At 37.6% G+C, this 22,881-nt stretch overlaps 1 protein-coding gene and 1 pseudogene across 3 annotated transcripts; both read right to left on the reverse strand.

The window, feature by feature from the left end:
* Window positions 1-15,085: 15,085 nt before the first annotated feature.
* LOC133779435 (barwin-like) lies at window positions 15,086-16,251 on the reverse strand (annotated as a pseudogene).
* Window positions 16,252-16,669: 418 nt separating this feature from the next.
* Window positions 16,670-20,122, reverse strand: LOC133780589 (protein DJ-1 homolog D-like). 3 transcript variants are annotated; one of them, XR_009869435.1, is made up of 5 exons: window positions 19,730-20,122; window positions 18,844-19,366; window positions 18,007-18,136; window positions 17,335-17,697; window positions 16,670-17,053 (listed from the first exon to the last, which is right to left on the reverse strand). XR_009869435.1 is itself a non-coding variant. In XM_062220239.1 (4 exons), the coding sequence occupies exons 3-4, from the start codon at window positions 17,689-17,691 to the stop codon at window positions 17,045-17,047; spliced, it is 366 nt and encodes a 121-aa protein (XP_062076223.1). In that variant the 5' UTR covers window positions 17,692-17,697; window positions 18,007-18,136; window positions 18,844-19,670; the 3' UTR covers window positions 16,670-17,044. The 3 variants fall into 3 exon arrangements, 1 of the variants encoding a protein (XP_062076223.1); XR_009869434.1 differs by having other exon boundaries at window positions 18,844-19,003; window positions 19,730-20,118; XM_062220239.1 differs by lacking the exon at window positions 19,730-20,122 and having other exon boundaries at window positions 18,844-19,670.
* Between the last annotated feature and the right edge of the window lie 2,759 nt (window positions 20,123-22,881).

Raw genomic sequence — 22,881 nt, forward strand, 5'->3', positions numbered from 1 at the left:
CCCTGAAAATTGGCAGCAGATCATGGTAGAAATGAAAGCGCGGCTTCAGAGCCAAGATGAGCATATTCGTCTTCTACGATAGCAGGCTCCATCAGGGAGTGTTGCAATAATTGTGCCACCTGTAGTGGCACCAGTTATTCAGCCAGTAGAATTAGGGAACAGATGGGAGCCATTGTATGAGCGGTTCCGAAAGCAGCATCCCCCAACTTTTGAGGGAGGACCTGATCCACTGAAGGCCGAATAGTGGATGACTATGATTACTACTATCCTGGACTTCATGAGGATAGAAGGTTTTGACAGAGTGGCCTATGCCACATATATGCTAAGAAAGGATGCCCGCATCTGGTGGGAAGTGGCATCACAGACCAGGGACGTCACTGTGTTGAGTTGGGATGGCTTCAAGGATTTGTTCAGCCATAAATACTACAATGTTGCCATCAAGGGAGTGAAGGATAATGAGTTTGTGGGGTTTGTGCAGGGCAACATGACAATTACTGAGTATGCCCTAAAGTTCGATAGACTTGCAAAATTTGCACCAGATCTTGTACCTACAGATGCTGCTAGGCAAGACAGATTCGTTAGAGGGCTTAATGCTATGATAGCCCGAGATGTGAGGATTACAACAGTACCTGGGGGGGACAACTTACGCCCAGGCTGTTGAGAAGGTTCTTACCACTGAGGAAGCGGAGAACAAGATCTGGAAGGAAAGTGCGACGAGGCGCGAGGGTCGCAGAGTGGTGCCTCCTTATTCTGGATCTGGTAGGGGCGAAGGCCCCAATGATTTTAAGAGAAAGACCCCCGACACTTCAACCGCTGCTGGTCCTGATAGGAGGGGTCGGGGTGCTCCGGGTGGCCGTCAGGGAGGCGGTGAGGCATGAAGGAGTTATTCGAAGTGCCCAAGGTGCAGAAAACGCCATCAGGACGAGTGTCGGGCCAAAGCCTACTATGTATGTGGAGCGGTGGGGCACCTCAAGAAGGATTGCCCAATAGTGAAGAAAGGGGAAGCAGGAAAGGTGGACAGCTTGACTCTAGCTCGAGTGTTCACCTTGACACAGGCAGAGGCCGAGGCTAGTCCCTCAGTAGTGACAGGTCAGCTTTCTAGCGCTGGCTCTCCTTTTACTGTATTGATTGAATCTGGTGCTACACATTCATTTGTTTCTAGTAAGTTGATTAATAGATTTTGTAGACCTAGTGAGTATCGTACTGCGGGGTTTGGGACTTTATTGCCTACTAGGGAACTGGTAGTTTCTAGGAGGTGGATTAGGGCGCTGCCAGTGATGATTGATAGTAGGGAGCTTTCAGTAGACTTGATTGAGCTAGACATGGATGATTTTGACATGATCTTAGGGATGGATTGGCTAGTTAGATATGGGGCTACTATTGACTGCAGGAAGAAAATGGTGACCTTCGAGCCTGAGGGCGAGGATCCTTTCATTTTCGTGGGTGCAGTATGTGGACCCCGCGTACCTATGATATCATCATTGAGAGCTAGAGACCTATTACAGTGAGGATGTATAGGTTTTCTGGCTAGTGTGGTGAACACTACCAGAGTTTTGCCAGTAGGGCCGGGAGAGACCAAATTCGTGTGTGAGTTCTTTGATGTATTTCTTGAGGATCTACCAGGATTTTCGTCGCACAGGGAGATTCAGTTTGTTATTGAGTTAGCACCGGGGATAGAACCAGTATCAAGAGCACCATATAGGATGGCACCAGCAGAGTTGAAGGAATTGAAGATACAGCTACAGGAACTTCTAGATTTGGGATTCATCAGGCCTAGCTACTCTCCATGGGGCGCTCCAATTTTGTTTGTTAAGAAGAAGGATGGGACTCTGAGGATGTGTATAGACTACAGAGAGTTGAACAAGTTGACCATCAAGAATAAGTACCCACTACCAAGGATCGATGACTTGTTTGATCAGTTGTAGGGAAAGACGGTGTTCTCAAAGATTGATCTTCGATCTAGTTATCACCAGCTGAGGATCAAGGATAAGGACGTACTGAAGACGGCCTTTTGAATGTGGTATGGGCACTATGAGTTTTTGGTCATGTCTTTTGGTTTGACCAATGCCCCGGCAGCCTTCATGGATCTAATGAACAGGGTGTTCAAGGAATTCTTGGATTAGTTCGTCATTGTCTTCATCGACGACATTCTAGTATACTCCAGTTCGGAGGCAGAGCACGAGCAGCATCTTCGTCAAGTTTTGCAAAGATTAAGGGAGCATCAGTTATATACCAAGTTTAAGAAGTGTGATTTTTGGTTACCAGAGGTGACTTTTCTTGGGCATATAGTTGGTGAAGAGGGGATTAAGGTGGATCTGTCCAAGGTAGAGGTAGTGAGAGATTGGGCGAGGCCAGGGAATGCCTCAGAGGTTCGGAGCTTCCTCGGGTTAGCAAGTTACTACAGGCGGTTTGTAGAAGGGTTCTCGAAGATTGCTTCACCGATGACGGAGTTGACACGGAAGAATCAGAAGTTTTTTTGGTCAGAGAAGTGTGAGAATAGTTTCCAAGAATTGAAGCGACGACTTATTACTGCACCTGTATTGAGTCTTCCTTCAGAGGAAGGAAAGTTTGTGGTATACTGTGATGCATCAAGGATGGGTTTAGGTTGTGTGTTAATGCAGAATGAGAAAGTCATAGCTTATGCATCGCGAAAACTGAAGGAGTATGTACAGCAGTATCCTACCCACGATCTGGAATTGGCGGCAGTGGTATTCGTACTGAAGGTGTGGTGACATTACCTGTATGGGGAGAAGTGCGAGATATACACTAACCACAAGAGTTTGAAGTATTTCATCACCCAGAAGGATCTGAACATGAGGCAGAGGCGTTGGTTGGAGTTGGTGAAGCATTATGATTGTGATATTCTTTACCACCCAGGGAAAGCCAATGTAGTGGCAGATGCATTGAGCCGGAGGGGCTCAGGACAGTTATTTAGTTCTATTCAGATCTCTAGAGAGTTGGCAGATGAGATGACCAGGGCAAGGATAGAGCTAGTGGTGGGCCAATTGGCCAATGTTATCTTACAGTCAACCCTACTAGAGCAGATCAAGGAGGGTCAATTGGTGGATGTGCAGTTACAGGAAGTTCGACAGAATGTCTTAGCGGGGGTAGCTAAGGATTATTCTATTTCTGATGATGGTATGCTTCAATATCAGGGACGAATTTGTGTTCCAGCAGATGAAGGGATCAGAAGAGAGATACTAGATGAGTCTCACACTACATCGTACTCGCTTCATCCGGGTACCACGAAGATGTATCAGGATCTACGGGCATTATATTGGTGGCCCGGGATGAAGAAGGATGTGGTGGAGTATGTGGCTAGATGTTTGACATGTCAACAAGTGAAGGCTGACCATCAGCGACCAGCGGGATTGCTTCAGCCTTTGGGTATTCCCGAGTGGAAGTGGGAGGACATTATCGCGGATTTTGTGGGAGGTCTACCCAGGATAGTGGGACTTTATGACTCGGTGTGGGTGATAGTGGACAGATAAACCAAGTCATCTCATTTTCTTCCACTGAAGTCGGCTTACACGGTGGAGCAGTATGCATAGTTGTATGTGAGGGAGATAGTTCATCTTTATGGGGTTCCTAAGTCTATTATGTCTGACTGAGACCCTATCTTTACCTCCAAGTTCTAGGGTGCTCTGCAAAAAGCCATGGGGACTCAGTTAAAGTTTAGCACAACCTTTCATCCTCAGACGGATGGACAGTCTGAGAGGATGATTCAGGTGTTAGAGGATATGCTTAGGGCATGTGTGATTGACTTCGAGGGATCTTGGAGTAAGTATCTCTCATTGATTGAGTTTTCATATAACAACAGTTATCAGTCCACGATTGGAGTGGCTCCTTATGAGATGTTATATGGGAGGAAGTGTAGGTCGCCCATTCATTGGGATGAGATGGGTGAGAGGAAATATTTGGGGCCAGACAGGGTTCACAAGACAAATGAAGTTATTGAGAAGATCTAAGCTAGAATGCTTGCTTCGCAGAGTAGACAGAAAAGCTACGCTGGCGCTAAGCATAGAGACGTGGAGTTCCAGATTGGGGACCATGTGTTTCTACGAGTTTCACCACTGCGAGGGGTGAGGAGATTTGGAGAAAAGGGCAAACTGAGCCCTCGGTTATTTGGACCATTCGAGATTCTAGAAAGGATTGGACAGGTGGCTTATAGGTTTGCTTTTCCACCATTGTTGTCGGGAGTTCATGACGTGTTCCATGTTTCTATGTTGTAGAAGTATGTCTTAGATACGACGCACGTGCTTAAGTATGAGGACTTGGAATTGCAGACAGATTTGTCCTATGAGGAACGAACGGTTCAGATTTTAGATCGAAAGGACAAGGTTTTACGGAATAAGACAATTCCGCTAGTTAAAGTATTGTGGAGGAATAGAAGGGTCGAGGAAGCGACCTGGGAGCTTGAGACGGTGATGCGGGATCAGTAGGAGGGGATAGTTGTAACGACCCAAAATCACTACTAAGGCCTAAGGGCCTTGATTAGTGTGTCGGGAGGGCATGAATGGTTTATGTGTAAATTAAACAGGTTAATGCATGATTCTGTGTTAAGCATGCTTGCATGATTATATGAAATGCATGTGGGCCCCATTTGGTTGCTGGGGGCATATTTGTAATTTTAGCCCGTTGAGGGCATAAATGTGATATTTATATATATTGTGATTGATACCACGTGTGAGTGGTGATATAACTGTGATGCGCGACCCGAGACGGTCCTAGGGAGCCGTTTAGTTTGAAAGTCACAACGGGGTCAAATACCCGGCTCGGGAGGAGCTTAGGGGTATTTTGGGAATATTATGATGTGTTTGAGAATTATTGAGTAAGGGGTTAGTAGCTTATTATTAATTTGGTATGTCGGTATTAAATGTGGATTTATAGGAATATTTGAGGACATAATGGGATTTGGGTGAAATGACTAAATTGCCCTTGGAGGCACTTAAGGATTTAAATAAGCTCAAGGGTATTTTGGACCTTTAGCAGCTGATTCTAGGGGCATGTGGAAGGGAGTTAGAAGGAAATAAACAGAAGAAAACCCTCAGTTTTTCTCTCTTCCTCTCCCAAACGGTTCTCTCTCTCTCCCTCTCTAAGGTGTTGGTTTTGGAGGATATTAGAGCAGAACTCAGGAGCATAAAGGGTTTAGCTAGGATCAAAGGCAAGTCTTAATTCAAATCTTGATGAATTCTTGCTGGAAGTATTGAATTAGTGAGCTGAGCTGTGTTTTATTTTGTTGGTTATTGAAATGAAGATTTAGTGAGGTTCAACTTGGGAATCAAGAGAATTATGTTTGGAATTTGATTAGGAAGGAGCTCAAGGTCGAAATTCAAATTGAGGTAAGGGTTTCATGCATCTCTGAAGTTTAATCTGGTGTGGTTTAAGTTTTTGAAAGGGTGGTTTAAGTTTTTGTGAATTTTAAGCCACTTGGTGAATCTTGGGTTTGATTGTGTGATTGGGTTTGTTGTTGTGATTTCTGAGTTATTATACTGTTTATCTGGGGTTTTAGGTTGAGTTGGGACTTGGGTAAACCATTGGGTTGATTTGCAAGAGCTTTGGCTCGGGAAAAATGATGGGAAAAACCCAGTTTTCTGGGTTCGCGTATGAGCGTCGCGGCCCTGTTCTTCCGTGTCGCGGCGCATGGTTGAATCAGGATATGGGGACCCCTCTGGGCGCCGCGGCCCCTATAGGGCTATGCCGCGGCGCTAGGCTAATTTTAGGATAGGGGAAGTTTAGTTTTTAGGGTTTTGGCTCAGGGGGCTCGGGGGACGCTTTCGCTACCTTGTGTGGGGAAACTGGAGGTCCCGAGAGCACGGGATTGGTTCCAGGAAATGATTATGAATTGGTTATTAATGAGAGTGAAATGTATGTGTTGTGACTAGGTATTCAGCGTGGTTCAAGTTAGAGGACTGCGCTCAGGATTTCTGTGCTCAAGAAGCTCGGTACATAGGTAAGAAAACTGCACCCAATTATGAATTTATAATGGGACTAAGGGTTCCTTGTTTTAAATGCTTTATGAGGGATAGTATTATGCCATGTAAATAATAAACGAATGGCCTAAGAGTGCCAGAGTTTACGTTGGCGCACAGGGCGCGGCTCAGCCACTGGTAGCTGAGGACAGGTTATTATTCACTGAGCTCGATTTAAGTGGACTAGAGTCAGTGGGGTAAACAGAGGGTGCGACCTAAGGGCGTCGACCCTGATTATCATGTGATTTGATTATTATTATTATTATTATTATTATTAATTGATTGATTTGTCATGCTGAATAGTTGAGTGTTGATTTGTTGATTCTCTGGTTATGTCTGTGGACTATGTGATTAATGTGGTATGCTAAGTATATGAACATGCTTTAAGGGTTATTCAATTTTTATCATTGTTTGTGCTATAACGTAATATTTTCTTGCTGGGCCTTGGCTCACGGGTGCTACGTGGTGCAAGTAAAGGCAAGGGCAAGCTTGATCAGCCCTGAGTCAGAGAGCTCTAAGGCAGAATGTACATGATCAGCTGCTCAGCCACCACAGTTGAGGAAGAGACAGGAACAGGAGGACCACATATGTCTGTTTTGCCCTTAGAGTGGCTAGTGGTTGTTTGTACTCTTGAAATTTTGTAAACTGATTTTCAAACACTGCTTCTTTTGGAATCCCTTGTATAAAATGTTTAATCATATGAAATGTATATTTTATGACCAAAACCTTTTAACCCTAGTTCATTAGTGATGTCAGTGACACGTTTTTAACTAAATAACTTTATTAGCAAGTCTCGCACCTTTATAAATACACAGTGTAACAGTGTTGGCTACCCAGGGCATTACACATCATCTACGTATAAAACTAGAAAGACCACTTTGTCCTTATCAATTTGCTTGTATAAACAAGGCTCATCGACATTTTGATCAAAACCATAGGATTTAACAACTTGGTCAAATCTTATCTGGATGCTTTCTTAAGTCCATAAATGGACCTTTGCAGCTTGCAAACCTTTTGCTCTCAACCTTGTTCTATGAAACCCTCTGGTTGTACCATAAAGATACTTTCATCAAAGTGGCCATTCAAAAAAGCAGTTTTGATGTCCATTTGCCAAATCTCATAATCAAAATGATTGGCAATGGATAAAAAGTTCCAGATTGATTTTAGCATGGCCATAGGAGAAAATGTTTCTTCATAATCCACACCTTTCTGTGTGTAGCCTTTAGCTACTAGCCTCACTTTGAAAGTCTCTACTTTCCCATCACCTCCTCTCTTTCTCTTGTATATCCATTTGCACCCAATGGGTTTTACATCTTGAGGCGGATCTACATGTTCCAAGACTTAGTTGGAATACATCGACTCTGTCTCGAGTTTCATAGCTTCAAGCCATTGTTCCTTATCAGGATCATTCATCGCTTGACCGAAAGTCAACGTGACATCAACATTGTCATCAGATATTGTAACTTGTGCTTCTCCGAATGCAGTGTAACGAACTTGTTGTCTTACAACTCTCCCACTACGAAGAACTACTATAGTATCCTAGTTTGGAATTGTGGTCTATACCATTCCAACTTCTAAACTAAGTTGTGGTGTGATCTTATCACTAAGTAACTCCTCGAGTACAACCTTTCTTCGAGGTTTGAAGTCCCTCATATAGTCTTCTTCCATAAAAGTAGCATTTATCGATAAAAATATTTTCTTTTCTGTCGGACTCTAGAAGTAACCTTCTCTTGTACCTCTGGAGTATCCAACAAATAAACATACTTCAGATCTCGATTCCAACTTCCCAGTCTTAGCTTTTAGCAAATGTGTTGTACATCCCTATATACACACATGCCTTAGACTAGGTTTGCAACCTATCAAAAAATTTGAGGGTGTCTTAGCTACAGACTTAGATGGAACTAGGTTTAAGATATATGCATATGTTTGTAAAGCTCTTCCCCAAATTGATAGGGACAACGATAAGTAACTGAACATTGATCTCATCATGTCCAACAAATTCCTATTCCTCTTTTCTGTAACACTGTTTTGTTGCAGAGTACCTGGTGCAGTGAGCTGTGAAAGAATTCAATGCTCTGTTAAGAAATCTTCTAATTCCTTGTTAAGTTATTCCCCAGCTCAATCTGATCGTACCATTTTAAGGGTTTTGCCTAACTGATTTTCAGCTTCGGCTCTGAATTCTTTGAACTTTTCAAAGGTTTATTATTTCCTTTGCATTAGGTATACGTAACCTTATCTTGAGTAGCCATCAATGAAGGTGACATAATACTCATAACCACCTCGAGCTTGTACATTCATTGGACCACAAATGTCTATGTGAATTAACTCGAGAGGTTCTTTGGCCCTAACACCTTTAGAAGAGAAAGGTCTTTTGGTCATTTTTCCTTTTAAACAAGATTCGCAAACTGGTAGAGTTCTAATCTTTAACTCTCTTAAAGGCCCGTCCTTAATCAGTCTTTGAATCCTATATAAGTTAATATGGCCTAGTCTTAGGTGCCAAAGATACGTATCGTCTTGAGGTACTCTTTGTTGTTTTGGCTTTGGTTGTTCAGATTTTAACTTTTCAATATTGAGTAGTGAAGACATTTCAAATCTTATAGACCTTCCTTTAGATTTCTGTGACAAACATGCGAACCATTTCTTGAAATAATAACAAAATTATTATTAAAAGAAATAGAATAGCATTGTTCTAAACATTTTGAAACAGAAATTAAATTCCTTTCAAAATCAAGAATAAAATAGATATCTTATAGATATAAAAATTTATTTTCACTAAAAGAAATTTTTGCTTCTCCCACTGCTTTGGCTAAAACAAAAGCCTCTATTCCCACTCTTAGTGTGAACCTCCCTTCTTGGAGATCTCTCCAAGAGCTAAGAATTTGCAAATTAGAACAAACATGATTAGTGTCTCCTAAATCAACTAACCAGGTAGAATAATTATTTTCCACTAAACAAGCCTCAATGTCGAGCAAATCATATTTACTTTCTGTTTTGTTCTTTAACTCCTCGAGGTTCCTTTTAAAGTTCTTCTTACAATACCCATGTATATGTTAGTGGGAACAATTACCATTGTAGTTGGAGTGGACAACTTCTTTGCCATTGCTAATTCTAGGCTTTTGAGTTGTGTGCTCATTTATTGGCAATAGATGCTTGTTACTTTTTCACCTTTTAATATTTTCAGTTAATTTTTCATTAGCAAAAATTGGCATATGTGAGTTTCCTCTAGTAATTATATTACTGTGATTAAACAAAAGAAAATAATAAATACAACCATATGTTCATACACCATAAATCATAGTATTCATACAATGAAATAAAAAATAAACATGATACATGCTTACAAAAACCTATTCATATTAGTACAACGATGAGATAACCAACACAAGCGTGTCGTCGATAGGATAGATCAATTACTTGCTAGTTAAAATGAGACGCTCTCAATTGTTATTATACCAAAATATCTAATATCTTATTAATAAAAAATTACCGTTATTTTAGTAAAAAATAAATCCAGCTAGGGTAGATATATTTTTCATGAGTGTAACCTACTATTTCAGGTTTCTTGACTTAACCCATGAGTGCCCCCAATAAAATAAGGTCAAACATAGAATACATCTTAAAACCCTATCGCAAAGATGTCTACCTGTTAAAATCCTAGCCAAAATACCTTTCGATAGGGAGGATGAAAGCAAAGTCGACTCGAGGCCCTGACTAGAACCAACGTTTTTAAACCAATAGTAGAGACCGTAGGTTATAGTGCCTTATAACCTTCTCTCACTCACTATATTAGAAATAAAAGGTTTTCTATTAAAATATCTCATAATTTAATTACTATGTGATTTTTACCAAAATTTAACTATTAAATCTAAATCACTTATGTAAATCCAAATTTTCTCTTAAAATTCTAAGATAACAAAATTTAGAATAATTACTAATTAATTATAAACTATGTTTTTCCTATGTACTAAACTCATTAATAACCTTAAAACATATTAAGGTAATCTAGACATGCTATTAATGTGACATTACCCAATCTAACTATTTAAATCTAATTCACATTATTGGTGTTCATTTATGGTAGAAAGAGAGCTATACTACTTTTCTATCCAATGAGACATGTTAATTATAAAAATTAACATTCATTCATAGCATGCCATTTTAATGATACAATGAGTGTGTTGTTCTTATTCCATATGGCATGTGAAATAATCATATCAACATGTTACCAATCATACAATATAATTAAACATTAGGGTATTGACAGGATTCTCTTTGTTAAACGAAATTACAGAAATACATCAAGGCATTCCTTGGACTTCAAAGATTTTGTAATCTCTATGGGCTTTGTCCTTTGTTATGGGCCTTGGGAATTGCACACTCAAACCCTAGGTTCTAAATGAGATAACCTAATTTCTAAAATTAGGATTTATGAAAAGTTTGTAACTTTTGTTATTAAAATAATAATTTTATAAATTATTAATTAATAACTAATGGAAAGTGGTTACCATTTATTAAATAATAATTTCATAAATTATTACTTAATAACTAATAGTTTCCAAAGATATTATAAAAAAATTTGGGAAAAATAATTTATAATTATTTTTATTTATAATAAATAGTTTCTTAAACTATTATTATAATTACAATTATTGGGATTATAATTACTCATATTATATTTAATGAATAATTAATTAGATTCTATAAACTAAATTTTGACTCTAATTAAGGTGTTCAAAATTTTCCATTTCTCTAAATGAAAATAAATTATTAATCTTATTAGTGATTTCTTAAACCAATATTTGATTTCAATAAATCATATATTTTTCATTAAGAAATGAAAAATAATATTATTGTTTCATAAACAATGTATTTGACTAATTTAATAGTCAAATACTCCCAATGATAAAATTAAGAAAAATAAATAATTTATTTTCTTAATTTTGAATTAAGACATTAAATGTCTTGTTTCTTAAAATTATCAATTAACAATTTAATTGGCATAATTAATTAAGTAATTTAATTAATTATAGTTAATTTTCAAATTTTGAAATTAATTAATAAGATAATTCATTCAAATTTGAATTTGGTAACCATCATGTACTAACCAAGGTTATTATTTTCTTATAAGCTCCTTAATTATGACCTTAAGTTAAGTTTTATTAGTTTATAGTAATGACTTGAGTGGTGGAATTTAAAAAGATTAGTTAAAATTTAAATTATTTATTTGAAGGTATGATCCTTGAAATAATTATAATTATTATAGCTAGTAATTTATGAGATTCTTAGTATAAGATTAACTTAGAATATAATTTTCAGCTTTTATTAAAGAATAATGTACACATGTTTAATGGTAGCTTAAGAAGTATACATGTGGCATAAAAATAAGTCATAAATTATTTGAATTTAGTTAGTATGGCCGAAATTCCATATAGAATTAAAAAGAGGATTTTTCATGAATTAATTAATTAAGTAATAGAGTTAAATCGAAGAACAATGTGGAGACTTACCTGCGTGTAGCATAAAAATAGGATATTTTTTTGACTTATTTTGAACTTGCATGGATAGGTGTCACACTAGGCTTGAACTAAGTGAATATGTTGAAGATAGGTTGAACCATTTTGAACTAGTTTGAATTTTGAATATGCTAGGTGTAGGCGTGAGCATGAGTGTAGAGTAACTAAAGAGATTTTGACTACATTTTGTTAAAGATGAGTATGTGTGGCATTTAGAGAGTATTTTTAGCACTTTGAATAGGTAAAAATAGTGGCTGGCCGAAACTACCTAGGGGAGGGAAAGCTTGAATTTTGAAAATTTGTTAAATGGAGGTGGAGAGAATTAAGGAAACGGGTTGGGGTTGGAGCCTATATGTAGAGTCCAAGAACTTTACTTAGCTAGTTAGATAGTAGTATTATAGTATTTATAGCATTATCTTTGTAACTATGGATTTTTGGTTCAGACCGGGAATTATTTGGACACTCATAGTAGTACTTGTAGATTTTCTAAGTTTAACCTATAGTTTAAGAATATTAATGTCAACCTAAGGTTTGATTATATGACTGATATTAAGGATAATATTTATTATACTATAAGGTTTAGATAAGGACCAATAGGATTTTAAGCACATGTTATATATGGATGATTAAGGATTAAGTATTTTGAGGATTAAAATTAATAAGGGTAAAAGTTTGAATGCTATAAGGTCAGTCAGCAGCTTTGAATACGTTGAGGGCTTAGTCAAGGTTGTTTACTCCATTCAAACTTAGCTAAAAATGTGTAATTTCGTGTTTAATTAATCAGCGTGTGCCGATATATCGCAGTTATAGGGGGCGATATATCGCAGCACGTAGATACGGAAAACACGAGACGATGCACGACAACCTCGGGCATACTGGCCCAGGCGATATATCGCCTCCTTCTGCATATTTTGAAACATTTTGAATTTGTTTTCCATTCAGCCATTCAACCTCTTGATAAGTTCAGCACCTTTTTGAACGAATCTTCAGCCTCTGCTGAACGATTATTCAAATTATTTTCTCCTAAAAAGATACTATTTTTATTCAAGTAAAATTAAGATCCTTTCATTCCTAAACTCTATAAATAGGACCTAGCACCCAGCCATTATTCACCTTTTACTCTAAGTTCAGAGGCTGCAAGTGCTAGGAGAGTGTGAGAGTTAAACACTTGGGTGGGGAAATCATAAGCTTATCAAACACTTGGGGGGAAGTAAGGTTTCATTGTATTTCAGTTCGAGGTTTAGATTGGTCTACAAGTCTTCAAGGTAATTCTACACCTTAGTTCATTAGTATTATCTTATTTCAAGTTCTCATAGTCTTCTACTCAGCCTCTAACCTTAATCTTTATTTTGGTTAGGAAATCTAAGTTCTTGAGCAAAAAGATTTTGGTAAGTATTTTTCTCAATGGTTTAGTCCTTCCATTTCCTTTCATTTCTCTTCTTCTCTATACTCACTCTTTTTCAAATGGTTCTTAGGAGTGTTCCAAAGTCCCACCTCTGTCCTCTTATCCCGGTATTTTGGTAAGGAAAATAGGATAGAAATTCATATGTTATATGTTTTATATGTTATCTTATGTTTCTTATGTTATGATAAGTGTTATGATATGTATGTTTGTAGGCTTGGGCATACGACCCATATGACTAACAAGACCCCAAATAGATTATGGGCATATGACCTGCTTAGCTAGTAGGACCCCACTAATCTCATGGGCATATGACTTGTTTAGTCTATGGGACCCCAAGTAATAATGGGCATTATAGTATGTGTATGATAAAGTGTTATGTTAAGTTTTTATGTTTCTTATGAAATTGATGTATATGAACTATGTGGTAGATTTTCCTTGCTGGGCATTAGGCTCATTCCTTTTTGTTTATATGTGCAGGAAAATAGCTATAGTGGCGGTAAGGTTCGTGGATGCTTGGGGATTGTGTATCGGTGATGAATGGATTCAAGGAGTCAAGAGTTCGATTTTCGAGGATGTAGTCTTGTTCTTTTATGGTTTTATATGTATTTTTCCGCACTTGCTATGTAACTCCTTTTTATTTTAAATTATGTTTTGTTTTTAAAACAATGGGATCTCATATCCTACTTGACATTTTATGTAAGTAACTCTTATTTTTACAAGTTTCCTAATAAAGTTATGGTATTTTCACAATGTAAGTTTTATTAAGGATTAGTATGTATAGTTTCGTTAATGGTCCAAAAGTCTAGAGTAGTTGGGTCATTACACTATAATAGAGCTATTCCCATCATCATTTTTCACACTCAACAAAGCTTTCAAGCCTCTCATTTTTTAAATCCATAGCTCACAAAAGCTCTCATATTTTTGCCCCATAAACACAGCATAGCCGAACCACTATAGCATTTATAGTGCTCGGGAATTCACTTCTTCTTCTATTTTTTTCTATTAAGCCTTAAACACTATTGTCCTTATAAACCCTATAGTCAAAACACTAAACCTTACCCAGACAATATATAGCCATAATCTACTTAAGTATTAAAGCTCTTGGTGTCGTTGTTGGAGATAGACATTAGAGTGAAGGCTCGAGATTTTATCTTTGGTTCTACGGTGAAGGTATGTGTAACGCCCCAACTCCAGGGACTGCTACAGTGCACATTACAAACAGTGCTAAACTCGCTAATCGAGTTGTTTGGCCATAAACATGTAACTAAGTATGATTAGCAGTTTAGGGATTAAAAATTTTGGTTAAGATATAACGTTTCATTAGAACGTTTACTGTATACATTGGGATCCCAAAAATATAATTTCAGAGTCTTTTACAAGAGAATATTTACAACAGGCCGTTCTAAGCGGCAAAACAGGGTTTATCCCTAGTTCCTCTTTCAAACCTCGCCCAAGTATTGGTCGAGCAGCTGCATATGTTTACGTCATCACCTAAGCTCTCCAACTCAAGGATGGTCCATCTTTCTTTTGCCTTTACCACTACAAGAAAATGGGGTCTTTACCTACCAATTGTAAGTGTAGGTAAAACTAGCCTAATGGTGGGTAATATGGTTTACCTACCAATATTGAATTGGTAAAGATTGGTAGGTAAAGGTTAGTGGGGAAAGAGTCTTTACCTACACTTATTAACACTGGTAGGTAAAAGAATCAGTGGACCCCACTAAGTTATAAATCAATTGATGAGTCATCAGATGATGTGTTTGATGACATGGCATCCTATGTGTATGCTGACATGCTTTTTGTAGTTTTACGTGTCTGATGACGTGGCATCATATGTGGCATCCTACGTGGCATCATATGTGGCATCCTACGTGGTGTCATTTTATTAGTCCACATAGCATTATTTTATTGGTCTGTTACACAATTTATATTTTGTTCAAATTTAATGGTTATGTGTAGGTAAAAGATAATAACAGTTATTTAATAACACACACACATATATATAACCACAAATTGAGCCATGATAATCCTCCTGTAAATATTGGATAAAAACAGAAGCATACAACATGGTACAAATTTTATTATGTTCTCAAGAAGAACATTTCACAAGTGTTGAGGATATACCCTTTGGAACAAACTTCCCAAAAGTTTTATTAAGTCTCTTGACTTTAAGCTTAACTAAGCCATATATCAGCTTTATATATATATTTTTATATAAGCAGAATGTTTTTGGTATATATTGTTATTAATTACATCCCAAGAGATTTATATCTTCGAGAATGGTACTGCTAAATAGATCATCATCACTAATCCCCACAATTGACAAATGTGTAGCCCACTTGGAGAGAACCCTGTTGATATCCAATTCCATCGGTGTCTAATGGCTTAAATATAGTGTTAAAGTCCAAATCTAAGCCCCCATTGTTGCACTGATCCACAATCCTTGTTGTTATGGTTGCCCCAATTCTTGTATTCCTAAGCTGCAAATATATATATTCAAGTATATACCAAATCAATCAAATGAAAGTTACCAAAAAGCAAAGAAGAAAAAAGGTATAGAGCGTATGATAAGACCCTCAAACACTTTCCACAAGAGTCACGGCCCCTAGGTCCGGATGGTCCACAGAAGGCAGTCCAGCCATATTTGCTGCGCCATGAGTAAGCCTTATCGGCATCCCAAGTGGAGCAATAAGCACTAACAGCCCTTAAGTCCTAATTGTTCTGTTGTGGATTGTAGTAATGGTATGTGGCTCTCACAACAGTTTCACCGCCAGTCGGTGGATGTTTTGGTGTTGAGCTACCCTTACAATTGCTCTGGCAGTCGGATTGTGGCGGGCAGTAATCGTTGGTGGTGCCACACCACCCGTATTGGCTGCAGCACAGCCCGTTCGGGCATTTAGCGCCGCCTGCTTGGCGTCCGCATTGCTCAGCCGTTGCTCCACCAGTGGAGTTAAATCAGTCCACCCTGCCTTTTCATTTTCTTCTACAGCATATATCTTCAAGAATTCTCCCTTGAGCCCAACCTAGAACCATGTTAAACAATAAGAAATCCACTTTAAACTCCCGACCTTAAATATATCAAATAATGATAACTTATTAAAGGGTGTCTAGAACTTTTGCCTAAAAAATTCAAATACAATTTTTTTTCGTCTTTATTGAAACAAAAATATATTAAAGGGAGCCAACAACTTTTACTTTCACAGCCAACACAAAGGAAATGAAACCTTGAAATTGAACACACTTGGTAGGTCCATAAAGACTTTGAGAGATCTATATCCCCATTTTGAAATCCAGTAAGTTTAGCTTGCCCTCTAAACCCTGCTCCATCTTTCTCCAAGAATGCACCATAATTCTGTATCATAGATTAGATGCACCATATAAATATAAGATAACAAGTGACAATAAAATGTCATATGTACTTGGAACTTCTATAAAGAGTACCATTAGGCAGTATATGATTAGAAAGAAATAAAATTTTCAATGAAGGAGAAGAGGACACGGGAGTTATCTGGGAAAAAGTTAAGCCTTGGTTGGCTGTATGGATTTTCAACTGTAAGCATTTTAAGGCATAATCGTTCTCAATGCTTCTCGATCATTGGTATTTGTGGTTGTAATGAGTTAGTTTTTGTGATAGTTTTTATGTTTTACGTCTTACTGGATGTTTTAGATTGAAGCAGTCTTTCAGAGGCTGTCTACAGTAATACACAGCATATCATCCATTATTAATACAAATTTTTTTCACATAAAAATTAATAATAATAATAATAATGATAACAATAACTTATACATAATGTACCATTAAAACTGATAAGAAAACTATGAAAAAGATTCAGAAAGAAATTAAAACATTGGCTTGGAACTTGTATCTTAGTGATCAGGAAAGGTAAGTGCTAAATTCCATGAAAGGAAGTAGGGATACATGACAGTGTTTTTTCTTGTTTCTTTATATTTGGTTTCCTTTTCTATTCCATTATAAGTTATCATGTGCTCACATAATTAAAAGTTAAGCATAAAAAACAGTAATAAAAGGGTCACACATACCTCCTGCTTTGGTCCTAATTTAATATACTGGGGAGAATCAGCAGCAACCAGAGAAGGTTCACAGAGCTTTATAGCAGCATGCAGATCCTTTAGATGTCCCCATTTAGGCTCACTCAGTAAGCCTACACAATGACAAAACATGCTTTATAATCTAAATATTTTTGCACTTATATTCCTTCCAATTTAGAATATTTATATGGAAATCACTCCTTCCTCAAATAGATAAACAAACAATACAAATGGTTCTGACTTCAGTTCATATAGAATGTAATGGTTCTGAAAGTATATACTGTGTTTGTTGGCAGAGTCTAAGATTCTTTATGAGTTATAACACCAGGGCACTAGATACATATAACTATTAACAAGTTAACAAGTGATTTCATTGTTGGATGATTATGTATACCTGCAGGACCCCAGCAGCAGATAAAATATGTTGGCCATGGCAGATAGATGCAACAGGCTTATTGGCTTCCATAAAGTGCTTCACTATGGCAATGACTTCCTTATCCAGTGCTAGATACTCTGGAGCTCGTCCTCCGAGGATAACAAGAGCATCATAACTTGATGCGTCTAAACCTTCGAAATTAGCAGTCAACACGAAATCATGGCCTGGCTTTTCACTGTATGTTTGATCACCTTCAAAATCATGCACAGCAGTTGGACAGGTATCACCAACCTTCTTTTTGGGGCAAACTGCATCAACATGGCACCCTAGAGCTTCAAGAGACTGGAAAGGAACTTTAATCTCATAATCTTCCATGTAATCCTGACAGTAAGAATGGAAGAAAACAGGCCATGGTCAGTAATCGTGGCAAACTGAAATTTCAAGTTTGACTGGAATGAAAAGCACACTTGCTATATCTAGACAAGGAATAGCTTAACCATTTAATAGATAGACTATGAACAGAATAAGGATAAGACTTCGATCAAATGAAAGAACACCATATTAATTATGAATAACAATGGAATCTGAAAATAAATAAATAAATAAGGATAGCAGTAGAAAAAATCATTTAGAATTAATTTTTGAATTGAATAGGCATAAAAAAAACCTAGAGATGAGAAATAAACATACCTAGATGACTTATATATCAGGACTTAATCTTCCTCTTCAAAAGAAAACAAATGTACAGAGAAAACAAATGAACAACTGAGTTATGATGCCCATTTTCATGCTTCCTGCCTCAGCAGTGGCCATAGAAAGTCTGAAAACCAAAGAAAATTAATAAAGAGCATAGGAATCCAAATATATATTTAACTAGTTGTAAGCAAATAAAACACACATTAACTAATATAACTAGAAGAACAAACATTCATTTCTCATATTTAACCACACCTGCGGTACAAACAAATAACAAGAATTGACACACTGAACAAAACATTACACAAGAAAAATGAGAACAAACAAGTTGCAGTAAATGGCTTCAGCAAGGGCATTTATGCTAAGTACATTATGATGTTACAACAGTATAAATAAGAGATCATTTTTGTGCGTGCATCCAACAATGTGAAAAACTTCATTTAAAAATTTGAAAGATAAAAAGAGGATCACTGCAAAGCTCACTACGGACTACTATGTACAAGACTAAGTATATATATAATACTATGAAGATACATCAATTCCAGCTTCACATTTGAACATACAGAACTATTTCAAAGCTAAAGCTAGTCCTTAAATACCAATAAGAAAATCCTAAACCACTAATTTGAAGAAATTCATAATATAAACCCTAACATTTATCTATTTATACACTAAAAGACTTACATCCAAACAAAATTGAAAGTGATGGAGATTATAAGAGAGAGGTATAGAGATTTAATATTCACAATATTAGAAAAAGAGGCTATAAGAGAGCAAATGTGAAATTGATTAAGCAATTGACAGAGAAAATCTATTGGAAAACAAACTGACCAAAGCAAGTTGATTGAGCAAGTTGTCGGAGAAAGTCCACGGATCGACGGAGCGAATCACCGTAGCAAGTTCACAGATCAATGGAGCAGCAACGGATCTTTCATTGTACGATCAATCAATAATGGTAGAGACAGAGAGAATTGCTCTTGTCAAAGAGAGGCTAATGAAATTTTGGTTGGGCTTGGGCTTATTGAGTCATACATGCTTCATAGAAACAGAGTAGTGAGTCTTCAGAGATGCATTCAAATCAAACAAACACCAAACCAAGAAAAGGGAAGCTGGGAAAGTCTTCAAAATGGTGTATCTTCAAAAGTCCCTAACTCTAATATTCATTGGCAATGACAAAAAAACACAAAATAATAAAGAAAAATAAAAAAGCACAAATCTTTAAAATAAAAATATATAAATAAAAATCTCAACAACTTCCATTGATAAGATTCCTATAAACCTTACTTGATTAAAAACCTCTGATAATATTCATTGAGCCAGAATTCATGCCATCACTACCTGAGTAGTCAGCTCCCTGTTGTAAATGGTGAGAGTAGGAATTATAAAACGTGATAAGATCAAAATTCAACAAGGCACAGAAATGATGATACGAATGACCAATAAATTGATGCCTTAAATAATGTTTAGCATATATAACAAAAACAACAACAATAATAATAATAAGAATCTCGATTTGATGATCACCACAGTTTCCAATCATCAAGTACAAACATTTCTCAAGAGCACTAGTACTAGTACTACTATATATATATAGTTCTAATATTGCTAGTGGCTAAGGGGGTTTGACAGAAGAGAGAGAGCATTGGAGAGCATATATATATATAGTTCTAATAAACTTAAAATGCAATCTGATACGAGTATGGGAGAGAGACCAGACCAGAGTATTTTTTTGGGCGTTTCTTCTCATAAACCTTCTAAGGATTTGTGGGCTAAAGGGGAGGACGAAAGAGGCACCCCGCTCATGCACATCTGGGTTTTTCTTCTCAGGTGGCGATCGGCGAGTATGGGTTCTTCTCTCAGGCGAGGATGGGCGCTTCTTCTCAGGCGATGGTCAGCGTCAGGGCCTCGGGGGTACTCTTGCTGAGGATGCGCACTTCTTCTCAGGCGATGGTCAACATCGGGGCCTCCGGGGTACTCTCGCTGAGGATGGGCGCTTCTTCTCGATGGGCGCTTCTTCTTCGACTGGTTTTCTAAGAGGGAGAGAGACCAGACCAGAGTATTTTTATTTGTCTGAAAGGGTTAAATGATAAAATATATATTATTATGATTTTGTTTTTACATAGTTAGAATTAATTTAATTTTAATTTTTGTTTTTTAATGTTTATTTGTTTTTAAGATTTGTACCATTTGTTAAAAATAATATGACATGTTAAAAATAAGTAAGATGACATGTAGGATATTTTTAACACATCATCACACAACTCAGCATCATTTTTATTAAAAATTAAAATAATAAGAGGGAAACATTGGCGCCAAATGCAAAAAAAATTCCCTCCAGTATGTGTGTAGGGTAAAACTCTTTACTTACCCATATTATTAGTAGATAATCATCCTTCTAAAATATTATAATATTGGCAATATTTACCTACCAATAAATCTTACGAATAAATATTGGTGGGTAAAGGTTCCCTTTACCTACCAATATATATTGGTAGGTAAAATATTGGTAGGTAAAGATCAGATTTCTTATAGTGTACCTGCACCACAAAGCACCCATGAGCCGAAGCCCATCAAGAAAACTCATATGCTCATAAACAGTCATATCATGATATCAAATCATATCTGGCATGCCTAGCAAACATAGCTCTATTCAGCATGCAAATGAGTTCAAACAATGCTGGGGTATCCAGGATAAGAAATCCTGCCCTTCTGATTGGAGGACTATCAAGTCAAACCTAATCAGATGAGTGTTTCCACAGTTGAGGTTCTGGTAAACCATGTTGAGTGACTGACAAGCACGTCACTGTGGGGCCGGTGTCCATAGCCATGTTACATAACAGTCACGGGGCTCGCTGGCCCTGGCCTTAAATGGCTAGCCCTTGGCTAGACAAGCGCTTTTAATATTGGCATTAATTCTCTTTAAGTCATCCAATGTAGAAAGTCGATTAGATCTAATCTTTGTTGGCTTGCGTGGAACATGCTAAGGCCGTCCTGACTAATGAGTCAGCGCAATGTGACCAGTGCCCGGTACCACTGCCGAACCTGACGAATGAGTCACAACTTCACAGTTGATACTAACACCTTTGCCAATTCTGACTAGTTAGTCAGAGCCATGCACAAGTAAGCAATGCTATCAATATGTATCAATATGTATCATATGTCAAACATCCAAAGATGGGCATTCAGCATGCTTACTTAACAATTGCGAACATAATAATGATCATGCACAAACACAGAGACTCAAGCTCTGACCAATCTCATATTCCTCACTCATGGCATGCCCTAATCACATGTTTCTCATGCATCACACTTAATCATCCAGCATGCCTCAGTAATAATCATATGCAAATGGGAAAAATTGCCAAGCATTCATTATGCTATCAATGTTTACATTTAAACATCCAACATGCATCAATCATAACCATGCATGTCACACATGGGGTGCAGTTTTCTTACCTTCGGTCCAAGCACAAGTTACCAACAAATGAGCCACAAGCACGATCTCAATTCCAAGCCTCTAGTGAAAACATAGTCACAACCACAAATGGTGATCCAATGAGTTCAAGTTATAAAACCAATCCTTGAACTAAAACTTAGCCTCCAAGACATCAATCCTCATTAATCCGAGTAGTAGGAATGATCCCGAGGCCTAAAACCATGTTCCCGGGGTCAAAACACCCAAACGGGCTCAAAAGCCTGCCTGAGCCGCGGCCCCCAGCACAACCACAGGCAAGCCCCGCGGTGCCTAACACCAAGGGCCGCGGCGCCCAGCAAGAGCAAAACAGGGCACCTGCTTCATCGCAAGGGCCGCGACCCAACTTCGGGGCAGCCATTTTTCTTCGTTTTTAACATTTTCAAACCTCCCAAAAACATGTCTAAACATTCCCAAATCATCAAATCAAAGTTCCAAAACTCCCCAATGTTCCAAAATCACCAAAACCCAAGGCTCAAACAAACTAAAAACTCAACGATTCACAAAGTCCAATTCAAGCTTAGAAACTTTTAAAAACTTAAAACTTAAACTTTAATTACCTCCGATTGAGTTGTTTCCAACTAAATCCTCCGGGTAATAAGCTTCTAATTCTCCTTAGGATTGCTATGCCTCAATCCTCACTTGATTCTGAGTCCTAGAACTCAAGTTACCTTCGATAACGCGATCGGGAAACGAAAAGGGAACTTTTAGGGAGAGAGAACGTACAGAACGTCCTTTTTATTTTCTTAAAAGGTTACTTCAAGCTTAAGTAGCTTCCAATAAAACCTAATGCTCGGGGTCCCGAAAACACCCCTGGGGACATTATAGTCAAAACTTCCAGAATTTCTCCCTGGTCTTACTAACTCCAAATTTATCACCAAATATTAATTCCATTACCCAAAAACCTGGTAATGCTCTAAATACCCCTTGACTTACTCCAAGTCAAGCTTAAATCCCGTTGTGACTTTCCCACTAGCTTACCTCCTAGGATCGTCTTGTGCTGGGTAACCCTGGCATATCTAGATAATAACAAAGCACCACGCCCATTTCACATATATGCCAAAAATGCCTGAAATGGCCAAAATATGAAAATCACCCAATCAATCACAAATGGGTTCACATGCATATTTAATACACCTAAACATGCATATTATCATTAAATAGCATAATAAATCAATTATGGCCCTCCCGGCCTCCTAATCAAGGTCCTCAACCTTATTAGGAAATTTGGGGCATTACAGTATGACTTTATGAGGTTTAGAATTCTTGGAAGTATAGTTTTATTATAAGTCTCTATTTTAAATCATTTATGTCATATATAAGGTTTTGGGTGAATTTCATTAGCACAAGCAATCTCTTTTCTTCTATTTTTCCACACTCAAGGTATGAAAAATTAG

Source organism: Humulus lupulus, chromosome 5, assembly GCF_963169125.1.
Source record: "Humulus lupulus chromosome 5, drHumLupu1.1, whole genome shotgun sequence".
NCBI classification, from domain to species: domain Eukaryota; kingdom Viridiplantae; phylum Streptophyta; class Magnoliopsida; order Rosales; family Cannabaceae; genus Humulus; species Humulus lupulus.

What these genes read in the sequence shown, in the direction of transcription:
- LOC133780589 (XM_062220239.1), bottom strand. Translation starts at nt 17,691, where the DNA reads ATGGAAGATTATGAGATTAAAGTTCCTTTCCAGTCTCTTGAAGCTCTA.